This window comes from Pongo abelii, chromosome 6 (genome assembly GCF_028885655.2).
Source record: "Pongo abelii isolate AG06213 chromosome 6, NHGRI_mPonAbe1-v2.0_pri, whole genome shotgun sequence".
NCBI lineage: Eukaryota > Metazoa > Chordata > Mammalia > Primates > Hominidae > Pongo > Pongo abelii.
Genome location: NC_071991.2, coordinates 88,765,383 through 88,789,381, shown reverse-complemented (window position 1 = coordinate 88,789,381; position 23,999 = coordinate 88,765,383). Strand labels below are relative to the sequence as shown.

The window sequence follows — 23,999 nt, the reverse complement described above, 5'->3', positions numbered from 1 at the left end:
ATAAATATAAACCTCAACTAATAATAGTACTTTTTTAAAGGAAAAGTTTCTGACCTTTTACAGAAATGGAAATTTTCTGTTTGATAAAATAGTGGATAATATTAAACTGGCTTTTATAAATTAGCAGTAAGAAACTTGGGATTGCTGCTACAAAGTTTAAAGTGAGAACTCCACAAGTTTTTTAGAGGAACCAATTTTCTTTAAGTATCTGAAAGCTTTTGCAGTGACATCAGAGTGGTTTATTAAAATGTGGTAGGACTATCTTGTCTTTTGTTGATTGTCTAGATGAATAATAGCTCAAAGGTAATAGTCTTTAATATTGTCAAGTAGGTGATATATTTTAACTCTAACAGAACTTTCATTTGTGAAATCAGTTTTTCATTCACTATTTACATAGCTAAGCACTATTACTAAAGATGAGGAATTAAGTCACTTAACAGATTCATTTATATTTTTATTATATTATGAAAAGATCTTGTGTCAGCTATTGCTTAGTAGAGAACCACTTTAGAAAAATTAATTTCTGTTCTTAGAAGGTCTTATTCTGGCCATGAAATAAGATACAAACAAAACACAGACATATTGCAAAGTGTAAATAGGTATCTCACTTAAAGAGTATGGAAGAGTAATTTTAGAGTAACATTGGACCCTAGAGATCACAGGCAATTTTTAGGTCCTGAAGATGAGGCAATTTAGTTGGAAAGATAATCACATAGCTGGTCAGTAACAGATTGTCTTTTAGTCTAGCAAACTTTTCACCATTTGTTTCTGTGCCTAAAGATGAACAGAGTTGGATTGATGGGATGGGAATATGTTTTAAAAAGCTTGTTTAACTTTCTCATTGGGAAAATGTTAACTTCCAAGAACATTTATAATTGAAAGCATATGGTATACCTATATTCATTGAGAACTTTAAAAAGGGAATTCTGTTAATGACAGCATATCTCATCTTTGGAATAACATTTCTTCAAGATATAGAGTAGTCAGTTTCTTGCTATATGATTGTCTTTTGTGGTTATTTTTAAAGGAAGTCGAAGTATTTGAGGAGGGGTTATTTATTACTTCAATATTTATTTTTAAAGGCATGAGTAGCTTGTAACTTTGTTTTTTAATTTTCCTGTTAAATACAGGTTATAGACTTTTACTAGCAGTTAATCTGTATTTACATAAAAGTGGTATTTGAATAATATCACAGATAACTCATTGAACACATCTATTATATTGAACTAAATTAAACCTTTCTGTAGATGCAGAAATTAATTATTTAGATGAAATCCTAGGATATACAGACAATTTACATGAAAGCTTGTTTGGAGGTTCTAGCAAGAGAATCTACCTTCTCTTGAAGAATATCTTTCTGAATGTGAAAAATTCAGTGTCTTGAATTAAGAGCTTCACTTTGGAAGTGATGCACATGGAAAAGGAAGGAAGCCAGAATCAAGCCAAGTCATCCTCATATCTAATTTGTAGAGCAGATAAATATGTTATGAAGATCTTGGTGGTTGATTTATGGCCCTGCAAGTCATGATGATATGTCATCCTGTCAACTTCTTAGTTTCTCAGTTTGTAATCTGAGAAATCTTTTCATTATCTTTTGGGTAAAAGTCCTTGTAGATAGTGTGCCCTACCTATAGCAGGAGTTCCAAGGATTTAGTGCTCACTCCTCTCTGCTTAAACTAACTCTAGTTTTCTAGTTTTTCTGTCTCTGTTTTCTCTCCTCCAAAACAGGACTTTTTTTATACTATTTGGTTTTCAACAGCTCTACTTTGAAACATTCTACAAGTTATTTTCTTCAACTATCTGAAACTAAAGAGAAGATTTAAAATAACATTACAGAAAAGCAAACCTTGTCCTATGCCAAAGTCCTGGGCCCTTGTACATTTCCTTAAAAAGGAAAGTCTTCTTGTTCATGGACAACCTATGCTTTATCTTTCTCCGCGGTTACCTATTTGGATTACCACTATAGGTGGCTGCCATTGGCTAATACAATGTTGTATTTTCCCTTGCCTATTTCTCTGACTTCCATTCCCCATATTGTCTTTTTAGAGAGACTTAAACTTGCCACAGAATCTTGGTGATACTCTTTCCTTAAGATTCTTTCCAGTGTGTAGTACTTCATTTCTTGAGGGAAGTCTGGCAGCTGTAGCTCTCATTTTGAAATTATAGAATGATCCCAAATAATAGAAGTCAAGGAAAATGAGTTGAAGTTAGAAACATTTGAGGAAGCAACTTTAGAATGGTTGATGATGGGAGTAAAGTTGGATTAGGGAGTAAATTTGGAAGATTTCTCTAGATTCCAAAGCAAGTAATGTGAAGAATTTAACTTTGCATTTCATTCCTACTTCATTTTGTGATGCAAGGAGAGCTTGGTCCCTGTAACTACTTGTATGATTACAGTAATAACGGTAGTAATAATTAACACTTATTTTGAATTTAGTATGCACTAGACTCTTTGCTACTTGCTGCACATACATGATCTCATCTAATCCTTACAACAGTACTATCCAGTAGGTACTATCATTATTTTCAATTTACAGAAGAGGCCCAGACTCATACAGTGAACCTAAGTCATTTTTTCAAGATCCGATAGCTAGAAAGTGATCTAGTTCAGGTCCACCGGACTCAAAGCCCATGTTCTTAACCACCAGTCACCCTGCTTCCCCTCCAAATGGCTAACAAATTGATGACATGAAAAGTGCCCTAGAGACAGACTATATTGAGGTATTATATCAGGAAATTTTTAGTTAAGAGAGGGAGCAGAAGAAAGTGATGGAGAGAGATTAAGAGGGAGAAGTCTGTGGATTGCTATTTGTAAGTAGCAAAATTTTATTTTATTTTTAATTTTTTATTGATTTTTTTTTTTGAGACAGAGTCTCGCTCTGTCACCCAGGCTGGAGTGCAGTGGATCTCAGCTCGCTGCAAGCTCCACCTCCCGGGTTCACGCCATTCTCCTGCCTCGGCCTCCCGAGTAGCTGGGACTACAGGCGCCTGCCACCATGCCTGGCTAATTTCTTTGCATTTTTAGTAGAGACAGGGTTTCACCGTGTTAGCCAGGATGGTCTCGATCTCCTGACCTCGTGATCCTCCCACCTCGGCCTCCCAAAGTGCTGGGATTACAGGCATGAGCCACCGCACCCGGCCGCAAAATTTTATTTTTAAAGAGACATTGAATTGTATAGTTATTAGAATAAAGATTTATAGATGCATTTTTTATATAAAGAAAAATATATTTGTGCAAAATATTTGATGTTTGTAATCTATCATGCAAACACTAGCAGACTGTTATCAAAACTATTGCTATAAAAAGATACTAATTGGATTTTTTTTAATTTAAGTTTTTGTGTTCATTGCAATTAAGATTATCTGTGTTGTGCTGATTTATCAATTTAATTTTTCAACAAATATTTATTAAGTGCCTACTGTGAGCCAAGCAAGCACAGTGTTAAGTGTTAGAGATTGATCTAAAATAAGACAAAATTCCTGCCTTAGTGATCTTACCGCCTAATATGTGAAATAATCAAGTAAAGAAATACTTTTGAGGAGAAGTAAGCACAGGGTCCTGTGCCAACAGAGGGACTAGCTGTTGGGATCATGCATGGGTTTCTGGAAGAGGCCTTTAAAATGCCCTGAATAATGAATAGAAGTTACCTATCATGACTTGTAGGATTTCTGTTGGTTGATTAATAATAAGTACATCACTAGAAATACTAGGGGGCGATTTTTAAAAATTCACATGCCTACATCTTCCCCTAAAGATTTTGATTATTCAGTTTGTGGGGAGGCTAGACATGAGTATTTTTTAAAAGCAGTCCAGTTACACTAATGTTCTGCCATGCTTTGGAACCACTCAGATACTATCTCAGACATTGGTCCTAAAATGGTGCTTGCTGACAAGAACACTTCTTGATGTTGCAGTAGAGAAGTAATTACTGACGAGGGGAGGATTTAAAATAAATAATTAATTCATGATGAAAAAAGCACTTATTTTCAAATATGAAAGTAAATCTTTCTACATGAAGATTAAACAACTTTCCTAGGGAAGACTAGTTATTCTAGACAACTAAAGAAAGTATTAAGATGTCTCTCATATTTCACTTAAAAACACTGAGTGTAGAAAATGTTTCCTGTGAAACTAATATTCAGAGTCCTGTATAGAATTTTTTTTTTAGAGTCCTGCTCTGTCACCCAGACTGGAGTGCAGTGGCTCAACCTCAGCTCACTGCAACCTTCACCTCTTGTGTTCAAGTGATCCTCCTGCCTCAGTCTCTCTCAAGTAGCTGGGATTACAGGCACACACCACCATGCCCAGCTAGTTTTTGTATTTTTAGTAGAGATGGGGTTTCACCATGTTGGCCAGGCTGGCCTCGAACTCCTGGCCTCAGGTGATCTACCCACCTTGGCCTTCCAAAGTGCTGAGATTACAAGCGTGAGCTACCATGCCCAACCATAGAAATATTAATACTAATATAAGCTATGCACAATAGAACATTTGGTCATGAACGGATACATAGTTAGCCAAATCTGAAAGATTACAAGTTTTCATGAGTTCTTAACTGGAAGAGAGCAAACAAATGACAGTTAAAGGGGAGCTTTATAGATGAGAATGGTTGGATAGGTGGTTATGTATTATTAGTGAATATAGGATGCTAATTGATTTTATTTATTTATAAAGTAAACTACACATTGTATACCTTTTTTGAAGTATCCTTATGAAGAGGAGAAAAGAATTATGGTGGTGGAGTTTTTGTTTCTGTTTTTTTAAGTAGAGAAACGTTTAGAATTCAATTGGTGACATTTATTAATGCTTAACTAGAAGCACAGGAAGGTTCCTGTGTGCTGTTTAAGCGACTGCATTAGACAAATAGGATGTTAAATGGTAAGATATTTCTAGTTTCTAGTCCCTTTCATTTAGTTTGATTTTATTGTTAAGACTATGATCCAGACTCATTAAGTAAATTAAGTAAATTTTCCAAAGTAACACCACTAGTTAAAGATAGAATAAGACTAGATTTGAGGCTTTTTGACACATAGATTGGTGGTGCCCTTGCCATTATAGTTCACTATATTACCTTTATTTTTCAGAATTTTATTGTTCTTGCATTTTCAAGTCTAGTTTTATTTTACTTTTAAAAATTTTATATCGCAATTTGTCTCCTGAAGGTCAAGTAACCTGGTTTGGTTATGAAAGTCCTCGTAGCTTCTGGGACTATATCAGAGTGGCTTGCCGGAAAGTTTCACAGAATTGTATCTGCAGCATTGAAAATATGGAAAATGTCAGTTCTTCTAGAGCTAAGGTAAGACATTGGTCAGAGGCTCGTTTCTATTTTTTTTTTTTTTTTCATTGCATGTATTTGGAAGAGCAGGAAGGTGTGAAGCTACTTACTATGAATTTTCTTTTCTTAAGAAGCATAATAAAATACTTCTGTTCTGTGATGTTTCTACATTTCTTGAATTATCTAAACTAGTGGCTCTCAAATAATGTCCAGCAGAACCCTGAAGATGTCCAAGACCCTTACTTTAATGGGTACATAATGTCAAAAATATTTTTATATAATATCAACATGTTATTTGCCTTTTCACTGTGTTGATATTTGCACTGCCAATACAGACACAATGGTGGATAAAAATGTTGGAACCTTAGCACGAATTAATGCAGTGACATCAAACTGTGCAAGCAGTCTTGAGTTCTTCCCCACCGTGCACTCAGTATTTTCTTTTAAAGGCAGTTTCAACTTAAGAATGACCATGATGGTGTGGGAAACATTAATTCTTATTAAATCTCAACTTTGAGGATCTATCTTTTTAATATCCTGAATAATAAAATGGGAAGTATGCATAAAGCATTTCTGCAACATACTGAAATATGATGGTTGCTTCAAGAAAAACACTTGTACAATTCTTTGAATTGTGAGCTGAACTAGATACTTTTTAATGTAATATGATTTTACTGAAAAGAAAAACTTATAAATCATAATTTTTTGGACTTAGGCATTTGACAGATATTTTCTCAAAAAAAGAATAAGAAAGAAGTGAGCCTATTACTTCAACGAAACAGCTGACAGTATTTGTTGCCAATGGTGAAATTAAAGATTTTAAGTAAAAACTAGAATTTTAGAAACTTGTGTTCACTATCTTAAGCTTCATAGCTTCCCAATATAGGAAAGCTTTTTTAAAACATTGATGTTGATATCAACAAATGTACTTTTAAATTATTTAATGAAATGTGTCAACATTTGATGGAACTGCATAACTTATATTTTCCAAATGATCAATTTGTGGAATTACAAAATCATGTATGGGTAAAAAGATCAATTCAAAGTGCAAGTTAGATCAGTAGATTTAATGTACTATAGTATGAAAAAATCATTAATATGATTACAGAAACTTACCATTTAGTGAGTTTTGATCTAGAACAAAAGAAAATATCTACACTTATCTGAAAAGACTATTAAAAGATTCCCTTTCCAACCATATATCTGTGTGAAGCTAGATTTTCTTCATATACTTCAACCAAAACAACACATTGTAACAGATGGAATGCAGAAGCAGATATCTAATTCTCTTGTAAAGACACTAAAGAGATTAGAAAAAAATGTAAAACAGAGATACTTTTCTCACTAATATTTTTGTTTAGGAAAAATAGTTATTTTTCATAAAAATGTGTTATTTATGTTAACAGGTAATGGGTTTACTGTTTTGTTTTATTTTATTTTATTTATTTTATTTTATTTTATTTTTTAGAGACAGGGTCTTGCTCTGTTGCCCAGGTTGGAGTACAGTGGTACTCACTGCAGGCTAGAATCCCTAGGCTGAAGTGATCCTCCGACCTCAGCTTCCTGAGTAGCTGGGACTACAGGTGCATGCCACCATGCCTGGCAAATTTTTTAAATTTTTTGTAGAGATAGTATCTCTCTTTGTTGCCCAGGCTAGTCCAGAACTCCTGGCTTCGAGTAGTCCTTCTGCTGCAGCCTCCCAAAGTGCTGGATTACAGGCATTGAGTCACCATGACCAACTTGTTGTTTTTGAATTACCTAATATTTAAGTTTCCAGTTTTGACTTGTGATACAGTAAATTTGGTAGATATAGCCTACATAAAGCTTCCTTGGGGTCCTCAGTAATTTTTAGGATTATAAAATGTCTGAACTATTAAGTCAAAAGGATTGAACATCCCAAAACTGAAAATGTGAAATCTCAAATGATCTCAAAACTAAAACTTTTTGAGCACCACCGTGATGTTCAAAGAAAATGCTAAATGGAGCATTTAATGCAAATATTCCAAAATCAGAAAATACTCAAAATCTGAAATACTCTTGTCCCAAGCATTTTGGAAAAGATATACTCAACAGAAGGTTGAGTATACCTAACTAACTCAACTAACTAACTCAACTCAGGTATCAAATAACTAACTCAACTCAGGTATCAGCTTTAATGTAGTGGTTGTATTTATTTTTATTGAATTGTCAGAGTAGCTTTACTATTTTGACATTTAGAAATTACAGAATGAAACATTAAGTAGAAAATAAAGATTGAAAATTGATATTTACAGTTTTAAGATGAAGACATAATTCATTATTTCACAATTTTAGATTTATAAATTATATATCTATATAATAACCGAAAGTATAACAATTATCTTTCCAAATTATAGTTTCCAAGTTTTTTGTTCTTGCATCCTTTTTATTTAGGATTTTTTTTTTCTTTTGGAAAATTTTTGTTCAGCAAAACTGATGAAGATATGTTCAAATTAAATATTTTGTAAGCATGAACTAAGTATATGTTTTAAAAACCAAAATCTATAATGTTTAAATGTAGTGACATAATTAGAAACACAGGTAAAACATTTTTAGCTCGTTAATATGAAAGTATACTTTTGGATACAGTTAATGGCTATGATTTTTGTCACCTTTTTGAGACTATAACTATAAAGTTCACTTGTTAAAGCCACTGCTCCCTCCTGCCAGTCTTCAACCAAGGGGTTGTAGCAACAAGGAACTTCCTGCCTCAATATCTTTCAACTCTCTCAGGTTGGATCAGTTTTCTTCTCTGTCTCACATGTTTTTAAACCAGTAAATTTCTTCATTTGTAAATTAATTGTAGATTTTCTTTTTTATTAAATTTTTCCCTCAGATATTTAAATCCTATTTTTATTACATATTAACAGATGTCTTTTTTGTCCCAACTATTGTCCTTTGACCTGTTTCCTCAAACTACTGAATTTTTAATTCATTTACTTACTTTTTAATTTTTGAACTACAGATTTTTAAAATATGCAATGTGAATTCCCCTTTGCATCTTAGGTGAGTTTTATCAGTTTTCCTTTTTTTTTTTTTTTTTTTGAGACAGAGTCTAGTTCTGTCGCCCAGGCTGGAGTGCAATGGCACGATCTCAGCTCACTGCAACCTCCACCTCCCAGGATCAAGCAATTCTCCTGCCTCAACCTCCCGAGTAGCTGGGACTACAAGCATGTGCCACCACACCTGGCTAATTTTTGTATTTTTAGTAGATATGGGGTTTCACCATATTGGCCAGGCTGGTCTTGAACTCCTGAGTTCAAGTGATCCGCCCGCCTCGCCTCGCAAAGTGCTGGGATTATAGGCGTGAGCCACAGCACCCAGCCTCAGTTTTCCTTTTATGTTTTCTTTATGGCTTAAGAATTATATCTACGTTTCTTTTGGCTAAGGTTTAGGCTAAGGTTAAAGATTAGCTGTAATTTGAATGAATCAAATCTATAAAAAGTATTCTAGATGCTACATAAGCATTCTCATTTTCAAATCAAAAGTAGGAGAGAGGAACATAACAGTATATTCTAAACCCTTTCAATAGAGGGGAGGATATATTTATAAAACTAGCATATCCCAAAATACAAAAAGTAATTAAGAAGTTAACAAACATTAGAAATGTAGCATTTGGACCTGGGTGGACCAAAGAAACCCAAACCCTAGCTGACCAACTCTCTTAACAAGGCTCTTGGAACTAATCCCCGCACAGCAATACGTTATCTAGCAGACAGTTAATATTTATTGTGTGAAGTACTGGTATTGAGTATCAAAACACCACAGAACAATCATGTTCCAAATCCTGCATTTATATCTTTGTTTTGCTCAGGCCTCAAACAGATTCCATTTAGTGGGGAAAGAGAATTCTTTGAGTTGCCTGGTTACGCTGGGAAGAGTCTGTGGAGAAAGATTACCTCTATCTTTGTTCATTGCAATGAAAAGAGCAGTTTACTTAATCTACTCAGTAAGTCACATCTGTCATGTCTCTGGATTGAAGGATTAAACAAATGCCTCAGATGGTAGGTTTATTGAGGCTTAGAGCTGCAATCTTGAACGACTACTAGCATAGTGTCATTTTGCCTTGACACATGTGAAAAGATATTTCAGAACTGAAGCACTAAATTTGCCTGGTGAACAGTATACAGCTCAGTACACTTGTATCACAATTGTATCATGATTATCTGTCCTGGTATCACTTAGATTCATATTGTAGAAGCTTGTAACTATGGACAATCTCATACTTTTGTCTAGGTTAAGATCAGTGGGCCAGGCGTGGTGGCTCACGCCTGTAATCCCAGTTTGGGAGGCCGAGGCATGTGGATCATCTGAGGTCAGCAGTTCGAGACCAGCCTGGCTAACATGGCAAAACCCTGTCTCTATTTAAAATATGAAAAATTAGCCAGGAGTGGTAGCACATGCCTGTAATCCCAGCTACTCGGGAGGTTGAGGCAGGAGAATCGCTTGAACCCAGGAGGCAGAGGTTGCAGTGAGCCGAGATCATGCCATTGCACTGCAGCCTGGGCAACAGAGCGAGACTCCATCTAAAACAAAACAAAACAAACAAACAAAAAAACAATGAAATGCTAACCATTCCCTTTCTCTGCTAAGTCTGTGACTAGTTTAGCCTATTTCATAAGACTTAAACATAGCCTAACAATAGAATAAAATATTTGAGTTGAGGATCATGTTTGTAATCTTTGTGTCTCCAGTACATTTGCAGCTATTATTTCTGTCATATGCAGGTGTTATGGAACATGAGACTTTTATTACATAAATTACTTAGGTTTCACACTAGAATCGGCACTCTTAGAAAAATGACTTTATCTCAGCAGGCACTGACTTATCTCACTCTTTTCTGAACTCACCCATCTTCCCCATCTGCTCTTGGGGCATATGCTCTTATAAACATATTATATGATCCCTGAAAAAAACCACTCCCAATTGAATCTTTAGTTACTACTGTTACTAACCTTGCAGATATTTACATTGGGTTTTCATGATATTCCAACTGATTTCAAGTTCAAGAAATCTCTTCTCCTTGCTTTTTCATTTTCTTGGCCCCAAAATATGAGCCTTGTATTGTTCCTGAGTTCTTCCTGTCTTCTTGCATATTTTGTGAGGGATTGTCCCCCCATTTTCTTTGTTTTTAATAGCAGTTCTTGTTTTTAGCTAGATTTGGCTTTCTTAGGTTTCTGGTTGCTTATCCTGTACATTCCTTCTGTTGTTGAATTAGACCAGTTTCAGAATATGCTAGTTACATCAGCCATCCACATATCCATGCATCCTTCCATCCAATAAATTTTCTGTGCAAATATTGACCAGGCTAAGCAAGCTGAAGAATACAAGATATGGCCATGATTAAAAGTTCAGATGTTATTCTCAGTGCAGTGGGGGAGCTACTTGAGAGTTTTTTTTTTAAGTGATAGAATACTGTAATCTGATTTCCATTTTATAAGATCAACTTGGTGCTGTAGGGATAATAAATTGAAGGGAGGAGGAGAAGCAGAGAATTTATTTAGAAGGGTGTAACTGGAGTCTAAAACACAGTCGATCCCAGAGGTAAGAAAACAATCAGGTTCCAGTGGTAACAGAATATCTTGTATCAGAGGGACCTACTGCTGAGAACAACTATAAAAGTTGAATAAAATATGTGAAGTAACAAATTTAAAATATAAGGGAACAACCAAGGCATGAGAACTTGAGTGGCCACAGTCCTGGAGAGATGGATATTACACGAGCTGAGCCACACATCCATCTTGGCTTTAGCTTAAAGTTGTTTGTCTATTCACATCCTAGGTATAGAGACTAAGCAGAAAGTTGTGGAGGTGGGGATTCTTATTTCCTTGGGCAGACAAACAGAAGTTGGAGCTTGGAACTGCCACTGAACAACAGACAAATGTGCCTGGAGTTGTGCATGCTGTTTTCCTATGGGGTCGTTGCCAACTCTAAGTCATCTGTAGCTCAAAGCAAAGTCCCATAAACAAAGCTGAAAGCAGCAGGGAAGAGGTAAAACAGCTGATTGACGATTTCACAGTCTAGTTCTGGAGAGAGAGAGGTTAGAGTTCAAGGGCAAACAAGGTGAAGGGGAACTGTAAACACTCCAGGTTTTTACTTGAGACCCCTGAAAGACAATATCTTTGGAGTAATGGAAATTCAGAAGATTAATACAAAAAAGGCCTAAAAGTAGTCCCCTAAATTGTGTGAGGTGATTTTCTAGTACTCTGACTGACTGCCAAAAGAAAAATCTACTCTGGAGAAAGGTAGCCTCAGAGTTGCTGTAAATTTTCATACAGAATGTCTAGTATACAGTAAAAAATCATCAGGCACATCAAGAAACAAGATTGAATGACTGAAATCAAGAAAAATGAAAAAGACAATTGAAACAAACCTATGGGTGATAGAGATTTTGGACTTTTAAGCAATTATAATAGGTTCAAGAAAATGGAAATAAATATGAATATTACTAGAGAACTGAAATACATAAAATTACTAGATTATTGGAATATGTTAAAATTCAAAGGCCGGGTGTGATGGCTCACACCTGTAATCCCAGCACTTTGGGAGACCAAGGTGAGCACATCACTTGAGCTCAGGATTTCAAGACCAGTCTGGGCAACATGGCGAAACCCAGTCTCCACAAAAAATACAAAAATTAGCCAGGTGTGGTGGCAAGCACCTGTAAACCCAGCTACTTGGGAGGCTGAGGTGGGAGGATCACTTGAGCCTGTGAGGCAGAGGTTGCAGTGAGCTTAGATCGCACCACTGCACTCCAGCCTAGGTGACAGAGCAAGACCCTGTCTCAAAATAAAATAAAATAAAATAAAATAAAAACTAATAAAAGAAAAGAAAAGAAAAACAAAACAAAAAAACAGATAAAACTGCAAAATATACATTCTTATCATACACCCAGAGGAGTTATATTAAATTGACCATTTTCTGAGCCATAATTTTTCTCAGTGAATTTCAGAGGATTGAAATTGTGTAAAGTGTGTTCTCTAACCACAGTGGAATTAAGCTAGAATCAAAAATAAGGAAAAATGACTAGAAAATGTTTATATGAGTGAAACTGAGGAGAACTTCTAAATAACCCATGGATGAAAAAATAAATCACAATTGAAATTGAAAAATATTTGGAAAGTACTGATAATGAAAATATAGCATATAAAAACTTGTGCTTAGAGGAATAGGCTTAAATAGGCTTTTGTGTATTTTAAAAAAGAATAGAGGCTGGAAATTGGTTACCAAAACTTTCATCTCAAGAAGCTATGAAAAAAGAAATACATTAAAGTCAAAGTAGAAGGAAAGAAATAACAGTAAAAATTCAATAAAATTGAAACAAATATATAAGAAAATCAACCAAACTAGAAGTGTTTTTAAAAAGATTAATGCAGTTGATAAGCTTCTAGCAAGACTATTCAAGAAGATCAAAAGATAATATAAATTACCAATATGAGGAATGAAGAAGAGGCCAAGTGTGTATATCTCACAGACATTAAAAATCCTAAAACAGGATATTATGAATAACTTCACATCTATTATATAAATTTGAAAATTTAGAAGAAATGGGAAATTTCTTTTAAAAAATTGCTCACCAAAACTAACACAAAAAGGATGGAAATATCTGAATATCTGATATTTTTGCTAAAGAAATGTAATCTATAGTTAAAAATCATCCCATTGCAAGCCCATTTTTAAATTGTTTTCTTCTTATGGGTTTTTAAGAATTCATTGTATTGTATGGATAAGAGTTGTCTGTCAGATATTTATAATTTAATTTTAATTTTCCCACTCTGTGCTTTTTTTTCTTTTTTTAAACTCTCTTAAATGATGACAGCTCATTCCCTGAAACAGGAAAGAAGGTGGAGTGTATAGGTATTAACATAATTAGGCTGCTCAGTTTGGTGGTGGTAAAATGAATTTCTTCTCTTCTAATTGTGTCTGTTTTTCATTTGTGCATAAAGTAGGGATAGTATTGTAACCTAACTCACACAATTATTGGGAGGATTACTTATCTTCTTAATGTATATAAAGCTCTTAAAACAGGGCTTAGCACATATTAATTACATTTTTAAATCTTGATTACTTTTACTTATTTTTTCATAAACCTTCATTTTATGGATCACCGTTATCAACTGAAAAGGTCTAAATTCCTTAATCTAGTTTTTAAGTTGTTGTACTTCTTGGCCCAAACAATCTTTATAAGTCTGTTTGTCTTCTGTTCTATTAAAAGTTCCTTTGTTAAAGAAAAGAAACCATTAAAATTAGCACAACTTATCCTTACAATATAACAGGATTCCATACACATTGAAATGCGGGAAACTAAATGCAGCCCAGTTTTGTATGGATTGAAATTAATAAATCAGGAAGCAAGATTTTCCCTACATTTCTTATCTAGTAACAGCATAGTCTCCTGTGCTGAATTGTCTCTGGAGAGCAACTTTCCTGACTTCATTGGTGAAATTGTAGCCTTTTGATTCAAGACACTGCTATTAGTTTCTGTGTCTTTTAGATGAAATTTCAAGAGAGAATTTTGAGACTACTGGCCAGCCAGTAGCTTGCCTCTTCCTTCCTCTGTTCCTCAGCCACAGCTAACTGCAGGTTCCCCTAGGCTTACTCAGAAGGAACAATGGACTGAGCACAGGGCAAGCTAAAAGGGATGTTGAGCTTGGTAGGTAAATTGGCTTGCATGCTAACCATACCCTTATCATTCATTTTCTTCACAGTAGTACTGCTGCTTCTAGCCTGACAGGTTTTAACCACTGCCTATATTGACTCCTTTGTGACCTTTCCTATCCCATAGTTTGGTGAATTCACTAGACTTGCAGACATTTCTAGAGTATGTTTTTTTTCCCTTTCTGGTAGTTGACAGTCATATATATTGATTAGTGTCACCTTTATACTGCCATTGCAGTGTTTTGATTTTCTATGTGTTTAGTCTTCATGAAGTTTTTTAGAGATTTGTGAAAGAGCTGAGTGAAAATGAAAATAATTGAATTATGAAGTTCTTACTACAAATATGATCTCTTATATTCTTTAGTTCTAAATAGAAAGTCCGTAAGAAAATTAATTACTTTTAGTAAGAATTGTCTGTTTCTGTGATTCCATGCTAGAATATGCTGGCTTCTGTTTTTTGTTGTTGTTTGTTTTTCTAGTATAAATATTTGGTAATAGCTTTTAGAATTCTCTGGGGACACCAAATTCAATAGCTTATGATTTGGATTCATGATAAATCATGAAATTTGGATTTTATTACTAGTTGTATAAAACCTCCCACTGGAAGGAAAGGATTGAAAATTTTCTTAAATAAGTATGTTAGACTGATTATTTTTATTAATGAGAGAGAACTCTGTTTTTCATGATTTATGAGAGGGCTCATTTTAATTAGTTTGTTGATTTGCGGTATTGAAGTAGAGAGTTATATCTTATATAATTACATCATGTAATTCAAAAGAAGTCTCTAACCCAAGTAACTCAGTATTAATGTTCTGTCCTTTCAGAGGATAGAAAGTTAGTTTGACGTGCTGTACCCTACATATTCAGAGAAACAAAATATATACTCTAGATAATCAAAATTTACCTATTTTTAATCTACTTAAACATTTTTCTTAGTCATTATCAAATGTATATTTTGAATGGCTGTTCTTTACATATTAAAATACTTATATTTTTGATGGCACAGTGGCAAAATATTTTTTTAATTTTTTTTATATTTGATTCTTTCTTCTTCCTTTTAGGGTAGAGCCTGGATCAGAGTAGCACTCATGGAAAAACATTTATCTGAATACATCTCTACAGCTCTGAGAGACTTCAAAACAACCAGGTTTAAAAGTCGTTTTAATTTTCTAATATATATTTGAAAGAATCAGCTAAAGACTTAGAAATCAGAATAGGATGAAGAATCAATTTCTAAAATCCTCAACTGTTTTATTTCCTCCTTTTGTTACTACTCAGATAAATCTACTGACTTCTTAGGAAAATGTAATTTGTCAACTAAACATACATCTACCTTTCTGTAAAAAGTTACACATTATGCCTGGAATATCCTTTTTCTAAATCATTTCTGATTCATACTCTTTCAACTCTTGAAGCTTCATTCTCCCCATAGACTGTTCCCTGATGGATTTGAATTTAAGTATGAAATTTCAATAGCATCTTTTTTCTTTTCACCACCTCAGTGTTTCCTTATTTTTTTGCTTGTAAAGAATATACATTGGCCGGGCGCGGTGGCTCACACCTATAATCCCAGCACTTTGGGAGGCCGAGGCTGGCAGATCACCTGAGGTCTGGAGTTCAAGACCAGCCTGACCAACATGGAGAAACCCCATCTCTACTAAAAATACAACATTAGCCAGGCATGGTGGTGCATGCCTGTAATCCCAGCTACTTGGGAGGCTGAGGCAGGAGAATAGTTTGAACCCAGGAGGCAGAAGTTGTGGTGAGCAGAGATCATGCCATTGCACTCCAGCCTGGTCAACAAGAGAGAAACTCCATCTCAAAAAACATATATATATATAAAATTAATAATTTACTTATTTAATTAATATGTATAATTAATTATTGCTTATCTTTTTAGAACAATCTAAACCATTGTTTTTCTTGGATTGTATAAAGATGACATCCTGTGCCATGTGAAAAATAGGACTTTGTTATTTTTTATGATGGTAGAAAAGGGTACATATTAGGACAACTGTCATTCCTAATTAGCACTCATCTGCTGATCTTTATTTGTAAAGCCACTTTTCTTCATATCAAAAGTATTTGTAAATGAAAAGATTTAATAATTTTAGTAACTTAGACATAAACTGTTTAATGTAGCCAGTAACACATGCCATATATAAATTTAAATTAATTAATATTACATAAAATTACAAATTTAGTTTCTCAAGTGCTGTATCACATTTCAGATGTCCCATTGCCACATGTAGCTAATGGTAACCCAATTGGACAGATTTAGAGTGTTTTCCTTATCACAGAAGGTTCTGTTGGGCGGAGCTACCTGAGATATTTCTAAATTACCATTCTTTTTTCTACCTCATTAATCATATTTCTGAAAGAAAAGAAAATAATTACAACTATAAACTAGTTTTGATAGAAAAAAATAAGCACAAAGAAATCATATCTCTGAGATCTTAACTTCCATATCCTAATGCAGGGTTTGACATTCTGGATTTTGAGAAAATCTGGGCATTTATTATGACACATTCTTTCAACTAACTAGCTGGTACTAATTAAGTATCTTTATTTAGTTGCCTCTATCTTTATTGGTAATATAATAGTAAACTTTTAATTTTGAGATACAAAGAAAATAATTGTCATGATTATAAGTTTGACCAGGATAGAAAGACTTTTGGCAAAAAGAAATATTTGCATAAAGTAAATCTGATATATACTTATTTAACTTCTTTTCAAGCAACATGACACTCAAGATATTTCTAAAGATAAACAGTGAGATGATGATAAAACCTTAGACATTTGAAGTGAACTTTATAAAATGAAACATTTATCATTACTAAGTTTCATTATGAAACTTAATAAGCATTGAGGATACTAAGGCTTTGAAAATGAAAACAAAGAATAGTATCAGAATCAAGTAGCTCAAATCTAAAAATCCTACATTAATTAAATCAAAATCAAGTTTGCATAGTAATCATTTCCTATGCAAGTAGAATATTGAATCAAAGTTATGATAGTCTTTTCCAAATAGAAATTAAATAATTAATAATCTCTCTAAATTGTTAGTCTTGTTTATTAGTTTAAATTATTGGGTGGGGTAGAAATAATTTTTGAATAGATTATTTTTAGAACAAGTAGTTTAAATATTTAAAGGAAATGCTTTCTGCCTTGTTCTTAAGTGTTAACCATGCTTTTTCATAGAAAGGAAATGATTCAGCTCTAAAAAAGTACATGAAGTAAAAATATTCCTGTAACCATACATAAACATACAGTCTTCAAACAGAAACATGGCTTAGCATACAATGTTCATATATATGTATCTAATACACAGATATATGTACACATGCATATAATATTTACACATATACATTTATTGAATAATAGGATTTAAATGTGAATATAATGGCTTTGTAACTCTCAAGAAAGGAAGTAAGTAGGGAGTTATTTCAGAGTTTTTATCTTAGAAGTTAACTAAAAAATGTGGGAAAAAAATCTTATTTTTCTCCCCCTATTTACACTATTTTTTTTTTTTACTGAGATGAAACCAAAGACATTTCTTAATTCTAATTAAATTTGATTGCAAACTTCTGGTCAAGACAAATATATTCATAACATTAGATTTGTAAAATACAAACAATTAGAAAGAGTATTTGTACCTTACCTTTTATCTGGATGCTTCCTGAAGTGAGTACTCCTAGAAGAATGAGAAATGATCTCTAATCTTTAGGAATCTAGAGAATATCTGAATAAAGTAGATTTCTTCATGTTCTACTCTTCACAGATAAAGAGTAATGATAGCCTTTAAAATGGTAATACAAGTGTTTATCCCAGTACCAGAGGAGGAGCTACATGAACTAAGGCAGGCAGGCTTGAAAGCATTAATCAGTGAAAACCCAAGGATAAGTTTGGGTGGAGGAAGGGTGGGAGTAGAGAGAAAATAAATTTTGAGTACATGACTATGGCTCCAAAGCATTGAAGAAATATGTGTGATCTTTTTGCTAAGGTGTAGGACGTCTTAATGAGCAGTTGAAAAAACAAACAAAAACCTCGAAGAGTTACATAGCTTAGGGATTGGGGTATAATTGAAAAATAGCCAGAGTTGAGAAGTTGACAGAGTGAAGATTATAATCTAAGCTAAAAAAAAAAAAAAAAAGAGAGAGAGACTTCTTTTGGTAGGTTACGGGGAAGACCTTCAAATGAGAAGTGAAGTAAAAACTGAATTAATTTGTTCAAATTTTTAATTTCTCTTTACCCACTGACTAAAAAATAATTAGTAAATTTAAATTAAAAATACCGTATGATATTTCAAACAAAATTGAAAATGTAACAAGAATTTGAAGTAATAAATATGGAAAATATAAAGATAAATTAGCTTTATGGAAATCATTTGTTTACTTTGCAATTACATCAGTATTTAATTTATAATGAAAAAGTTGTGTTCCAAAGAAATGTTAATTTTCACAATGTTTTAGCACAAATTGAAGGAAGGAGTAAAGTATAAAATAAAACTTTGTAAATTCCTGAGCTGTCCCAAAGAGAAAAAATGAGTTAACAAACACTTTTCTTAGTTACAGAAAAGTGGACAGAATAGTGATAAGTAACCAAAATCTTTTAAGAGTTAAGAATGCATTTTGGAATCTGAGTATGTATTGCGGGATCTGGCCAGCAGCCTGCAATGCAACAGGGCTCTCTGTTTGTTCTTAGGTGGATCGGCAGGTTGAGAAATAATAGACACACACAAGATAGTGAAAGCTGGGTCCAGGGAGTCACCGCCTTCTGGTCCCGTGGTGCCAACAATGCACTGGATATACCAGCATTTATTATTAAGTTTAGTGAGGGTGGGGGTAGGTTAGTGAGGGATTTAGGGTCATTTGATTATGAGGTGAGATGGTCACATGGGGATGAAGTAATTCTTTAACATAACATCTGTGTATAGAAGTACAGTACATTTGTATGTAGAAGTACAGTATACAGAGATAAGAATTTACAATATAGTGTGTGTGTCAGTAATTTCTAACAGAGCCTTAAAGCAGAAACACAATCTTTCCATAACCTATGATTAGCAAGAAATTAATCAACAGTAACAATTGCCACAAAAGCTGGTTACAAACAATCCATGGAAACAGGATGTGAAGCTAGACAACCGGTTAGACCAGAAATTCTCAGAAAGGAGTATGCCTTAACTCTAAAGAGGCCTAGAAGAGCCATGGCAAGATGAGGGCGTTTATAGTCCTATCTTATCCATATGGACAGGCACCCCTCATGCATCCGTTTATAGGCTCTCCACAAGGGTCTCATTCCATTCCTAGAGCTATGAACATCTGCTTTTCTGGGATGGGAATCTTGGTGATGTGAAACCTCCCTGACTGCACATCCATTCATAGGCTCTCTGCAGGGGGAAGCACACCACGTGCTGTTGGCTCATTCTGGCAGTCCAACCTGGCATAGTCTTTACACAATCCTGCATGCAATTTTGTATTTACAATAATCAGGAGCATTTCATCTTTTATTCCATAGCAATAGTTTCAGGGGGTCTCACTACATCTTTCTCTATTCCTTTCACCATGAGCAAAAAGTTTGACTGAAGTAAAAGGCAGCAAATTCAATGCAATAACTCCAGTGAAGCCACAGGTAGTGTGAAATGCTATAAAGGATGAGGGAAATATAAATATTATATATATAATATTATAAATATATAACATTTAATATATAGCATATATTAAAGGACTAGAATGTGGGCATTAATAGATATTTTAATAATTTCTCTTTAACTCTTAGAGACAACAGAAGCCATTGGAATAGAAGCATTTCATCATAGGAAGGACAATATTGACAGATTGATTGATTGCTTTGTCACACTAGTTGTCCTGTTAGGAATAAACTGTAGAGGGCAAGGGCAAAAATCAGAAAGGCCAGTCAAGAGGCTTATTGCAACAATTCCAGTGAGAGATGGTGACTTGATCAGAAAGGCCTATTAACTGACCAATTACTGAAGGGAAGCTGGAGGGAATCGAGAGTGGAAAAGTTTTGAAACGGTTTGTATGGAGTAAGTGCATGATATTGGAAGGAAAGTCATTGACAAGGAGAGAATAGAGTAATATAAAGGAAATAAAGACAGGAATTGTCATTAAAATACTTGATGATTGCACATAGGCAATTTGCAAAAAGGAAGAGTAGAAATACAAAGAATACTAAGAGAATACTTGCTAGAAGTGCCAAAAACAGGCAAAAATTAATTGATTAATCAATTAATTTTTTAAAAAATAAAAAAGTAAACCACGTTCAGAGTGATTACCACTTTGGGAAATCTGCCTACCATCATTAAAATTGACAGACACTCATGGCCACGAGTCAGGTCCAACTGTCAGAATGACATGACTCCTGTCACTGTTGCCAGATTTGTGGGATATTGGGGCCAACATAAAATGGTTTTCAAGCTTATTCTGAGAATATAGAAAGTTACCAAATAAAAAGAGTAGCAAAGTTTGTTTTTCCCTGAAGATTTCCTGAGTGAGCTTTACAAAAACTTTTGAATTCTCTGAAAATGTACTAAATCATCTTCTGTTCTGTTTCTGAACTGTTTGAACCTCTTGGGACCTGTAGGAATTGCTAACAAGCTCTTAAATGTCTCCACTGCACCATATCATTTTTAGAAAGACCAATTTGTCTCATCTTTGGGCAATGTGCTATACACAAAATATTTCTGTTTTATGTTTCTTTTCTAATTTGACTCAGCATAGCCTGCGAACTAGTGAAGTTCTTTGCCCTCCATCAGATAGAAATAAGAAAGCCAAGCAACTAAGTTTCTATCACAAAGTGCAAGGTTTTCCCATAAATTTTAAGTTCTTTTTTGATAAGATGTCTAGTGAGAAGTGAAGGCTATATACAGCTGTTTACTGTACAACTGTTACAGCTGTACATGATTAGTGTAGAAATTTAAAACAAGTAAAATTTTTGGTATTTGCAATATAGTTTAATTGTATATGATTATGATATTATTACTTCTATGATTTTTTAAGATAGGGTCTCACTCTGTCTTCTAGGCTGCAGTGCAGTGGGACGGTCATGACTCACTATAGCCTTGACCTCTCAGGCTCAAGCCATCTTTCCAAATTAGCTGGCTAACTTTTAAAACTGGTTTGTGGAAACGGAGTCTCACTATGTTGCCCAGGCCAGTTTGTAACTCCTGTGCTCAAGTATCCTCTTGCCTCAGCTTCCAAAGTGCTGGAATTCCAGGTGTGAGCCACTGTGCCTGGCCTACTTCTATCATTTTTCTTTCCCTTTTTAAATTAAACCCTTGGGTTAAAGGTAAAATACAATCCAAAAGTGTTTTTTAATAAAAATCATGGATAATGGAGGTATTCTATATCAGGACACCTGTAATACATTCAAGAATGTAGCCAGAAAAAGTTTTATAGCCCTAAACCCTTTTATTAATAAAAATAAAAATTATAAATGAAAGAAATTTTCATGTTAAACAAGATGAGAAAAGAAAAACAGAAAAAATAAAGGAAAGATAAAGCAAAAAGTAAACAATATTTGCTTTATCAGTTTATCTAAATTGAGAAACAAAATATATAATTACTAAATAAAAATAATATTTTTTGGTAAAAAATTTTCAAGAGAGACCAATTACTAGCTACCTTAACCGAGGTATATGTATAATAAAAGGACAAGGAGGAAGTAACCATTGACATGACATATGATGCATTTAAAAAATCCTACAATCTCTCTGCTATATATTTGAAAGATATAATGATAATTTCCTACAAAAATGTAATTTGCCCAAATAGACCCTACTATATGTAAAAAATTTAAATAAGCTAATATCTCTATTAGGAAAAGAAAAATTTATCAAGACACTTCCTCAAAATCAATCATTAAGCCCAGATGATTTCAAGGAAGACTTGTATCAAAATTTCGAAGCCTGGATAGTCCCAATGATTTTGAAATTTTTTGCACCTTATAAAAAAGAAAATTTCAAAAAATTAAGGAAAAATCTAATACTTTTTGTCAAGTAAGTATGACATTTATACCTAAACAATACAGTTAGAAAAGAAAATTATGGACAAATATCAGTTATTAATATTGATTGAAATGTAAAAATATTAGAATACAACAAGTCAGTAAGAAACTGATACATTTTGATCAAGTGTGATTTATTCTGGGAATATGATATTGATACAATATTAGGAAATCCATTGATATAAAAACCATATGAATCTTCTGGTTTGATGATTTGCTAGGAGGACTCATAGTCTTATTCATGGCTATCATATATTACAGTAAAAGGATGCAAAGCATATAAGTAAAGGGAAAAGGCATATGTGGCAATGTCCAGTGAAAACCAGGTATGAAAGTTTCTAGGAGTCCTTTCCCTGTGGAATCATATGGGCTGTGCTTAATTCCCTCAGCAACAACTTTTGACAACATACATGAAATGTTGTCCACCAGGGAAGCTCATTAGGGATTTAGTGCCTAGGGTTTCTATTAGGGGATAGTCATGAGGCACCTTCTGCCTAGCACCTATCAAAATTCCAGACTCCTAGAAGGAAAGAAAAAGGTTAGCATAAACTGCATTGTTTGTACAAGCAGTTTAGGCACAGTGAGCCATTCTTATCCATCAGAGTGATGGTAATCCTTCCAAAATCTAAGTTCTCGGCATCAGCCAAGCCTAATCTTTTAATTAGGCCTTTTGAAGGATAGAAATCAGGTCTGCTATATGTTAACTCTTTCTGCACACCATATTCATACATCTAAAAGTAAAAGCCAGCTATTTTTCCTCTGTAGAAGATGGAAAGTCCTTTGCAAAATGTGTAATTTATTCCTGAGAGATGGAAAAAAGTACAAAATTGGTAATTGAGGTTTACTTTCTTAACATGATATGGGAATTTTATATAATCTTAGTCCTAGAATCAGTATTTTACTTAATTCAGAAACACTACTTGTATTTCCAATAAGATTTTAAATAATGTATTGCACTCTTTTTACTAATGTTCAACTTAATAGTAGAGGTTAGCCAATTCAATTAGACAAAATGAATCATTTAGAGACATAAGAATCAGAAACAAAAAGGAAAACTATTTATATTTGTAGATGATAAGGTTTTGTAAGTAGAAAACCCTAGAGATTCAGTAATAAAACTAAATTAAAATAAAACAATTCAACAGTACAGCATACATTAAAATAGCATATCTAATACATATACAGAAGTAACATCATAACACAGGTAACATAGTTACACAGGTAACATAATAACACATAAAATCAATAGTCAACAATAACTATAAAATACTAAGAGATAAATGTAAGAAGAAATGTGTAAAATCTACATAAAAAAATTTAAAAGGCCTGAAAAATATAAAATTAAAATTATTAAAATGGGAAGAAGTATTTTACTTTTGTGTAAGATGCTTAAACTTTATAGAATACAGCTTAGCTCCCTATACGTTAATTTATAATTTGACCGCAATCTCTATAATATGTTAATAAGTTTCTTTACATAATTAGACAAGTTGATACTGAAATTATATGTAAAAATAAACATACAAAATAAATATATAAAATATACAAAAGAAATATAATAAACATGTAAAAGTATACAAAATGTACAAAAATACACAAATAAATATACAAAATTAACTTGGAAATACTAAAAAGAAAGCTGTAGTATAGGAGAAGAAATTAGCCTTACCCAATACTAAATATACTATATAAAAACCTTACAATTAAAACTGTGCATTGGTGCATGCAGACATACAGTGAAATAGGATAAAGAAGTAATTATATATTAGAAATAAATGCAAGTAAAAAATAAACTTTAGTTTATGATAAAGGTAGAACCTTAAAACACTGAGGTGATGAGATTTGTAATGCATGGCTCTGGGATCAATCAATCAATCAATCAGTTTGCCATTTTGAAAAAGATATAATTAAATCCCTTCTCACATTATATAAAATAATAATTAAAATAAATGTAGTGTTTACTTTTTTAAAGAAATCAAAACATTCCAGGATGAGATAAAACAGAGATGAATTCCTATATAACCC

At 33.4% G+C, this 23,999-nt stretch overlaps 1 protein-coding gene across 7 annotated transcripts in view; it reads left to right on the top strand.

The window, feature by feature from the left end:
• RUNDC3B (RUN domain containing 3B) overlaps positions 1–23,999 on the top strand; it is a 214,674-nt gene that overhangs the window by 67,476 nt on the left and 123,199 nt on the right. For all 7 annotated transcript variants that reach the window (XM_054559119.2, XM_054559117.2, XM_009243045.4 and 4 more), the window contains 2 exon segments: positions 5,161–5,294; positions 15,011–15,096. In XM_054559119.2, coding sequence (XP_054415094.1) covers positions 5,161–5,294; positions 15,011–15,096 — 220 coding nt within the window.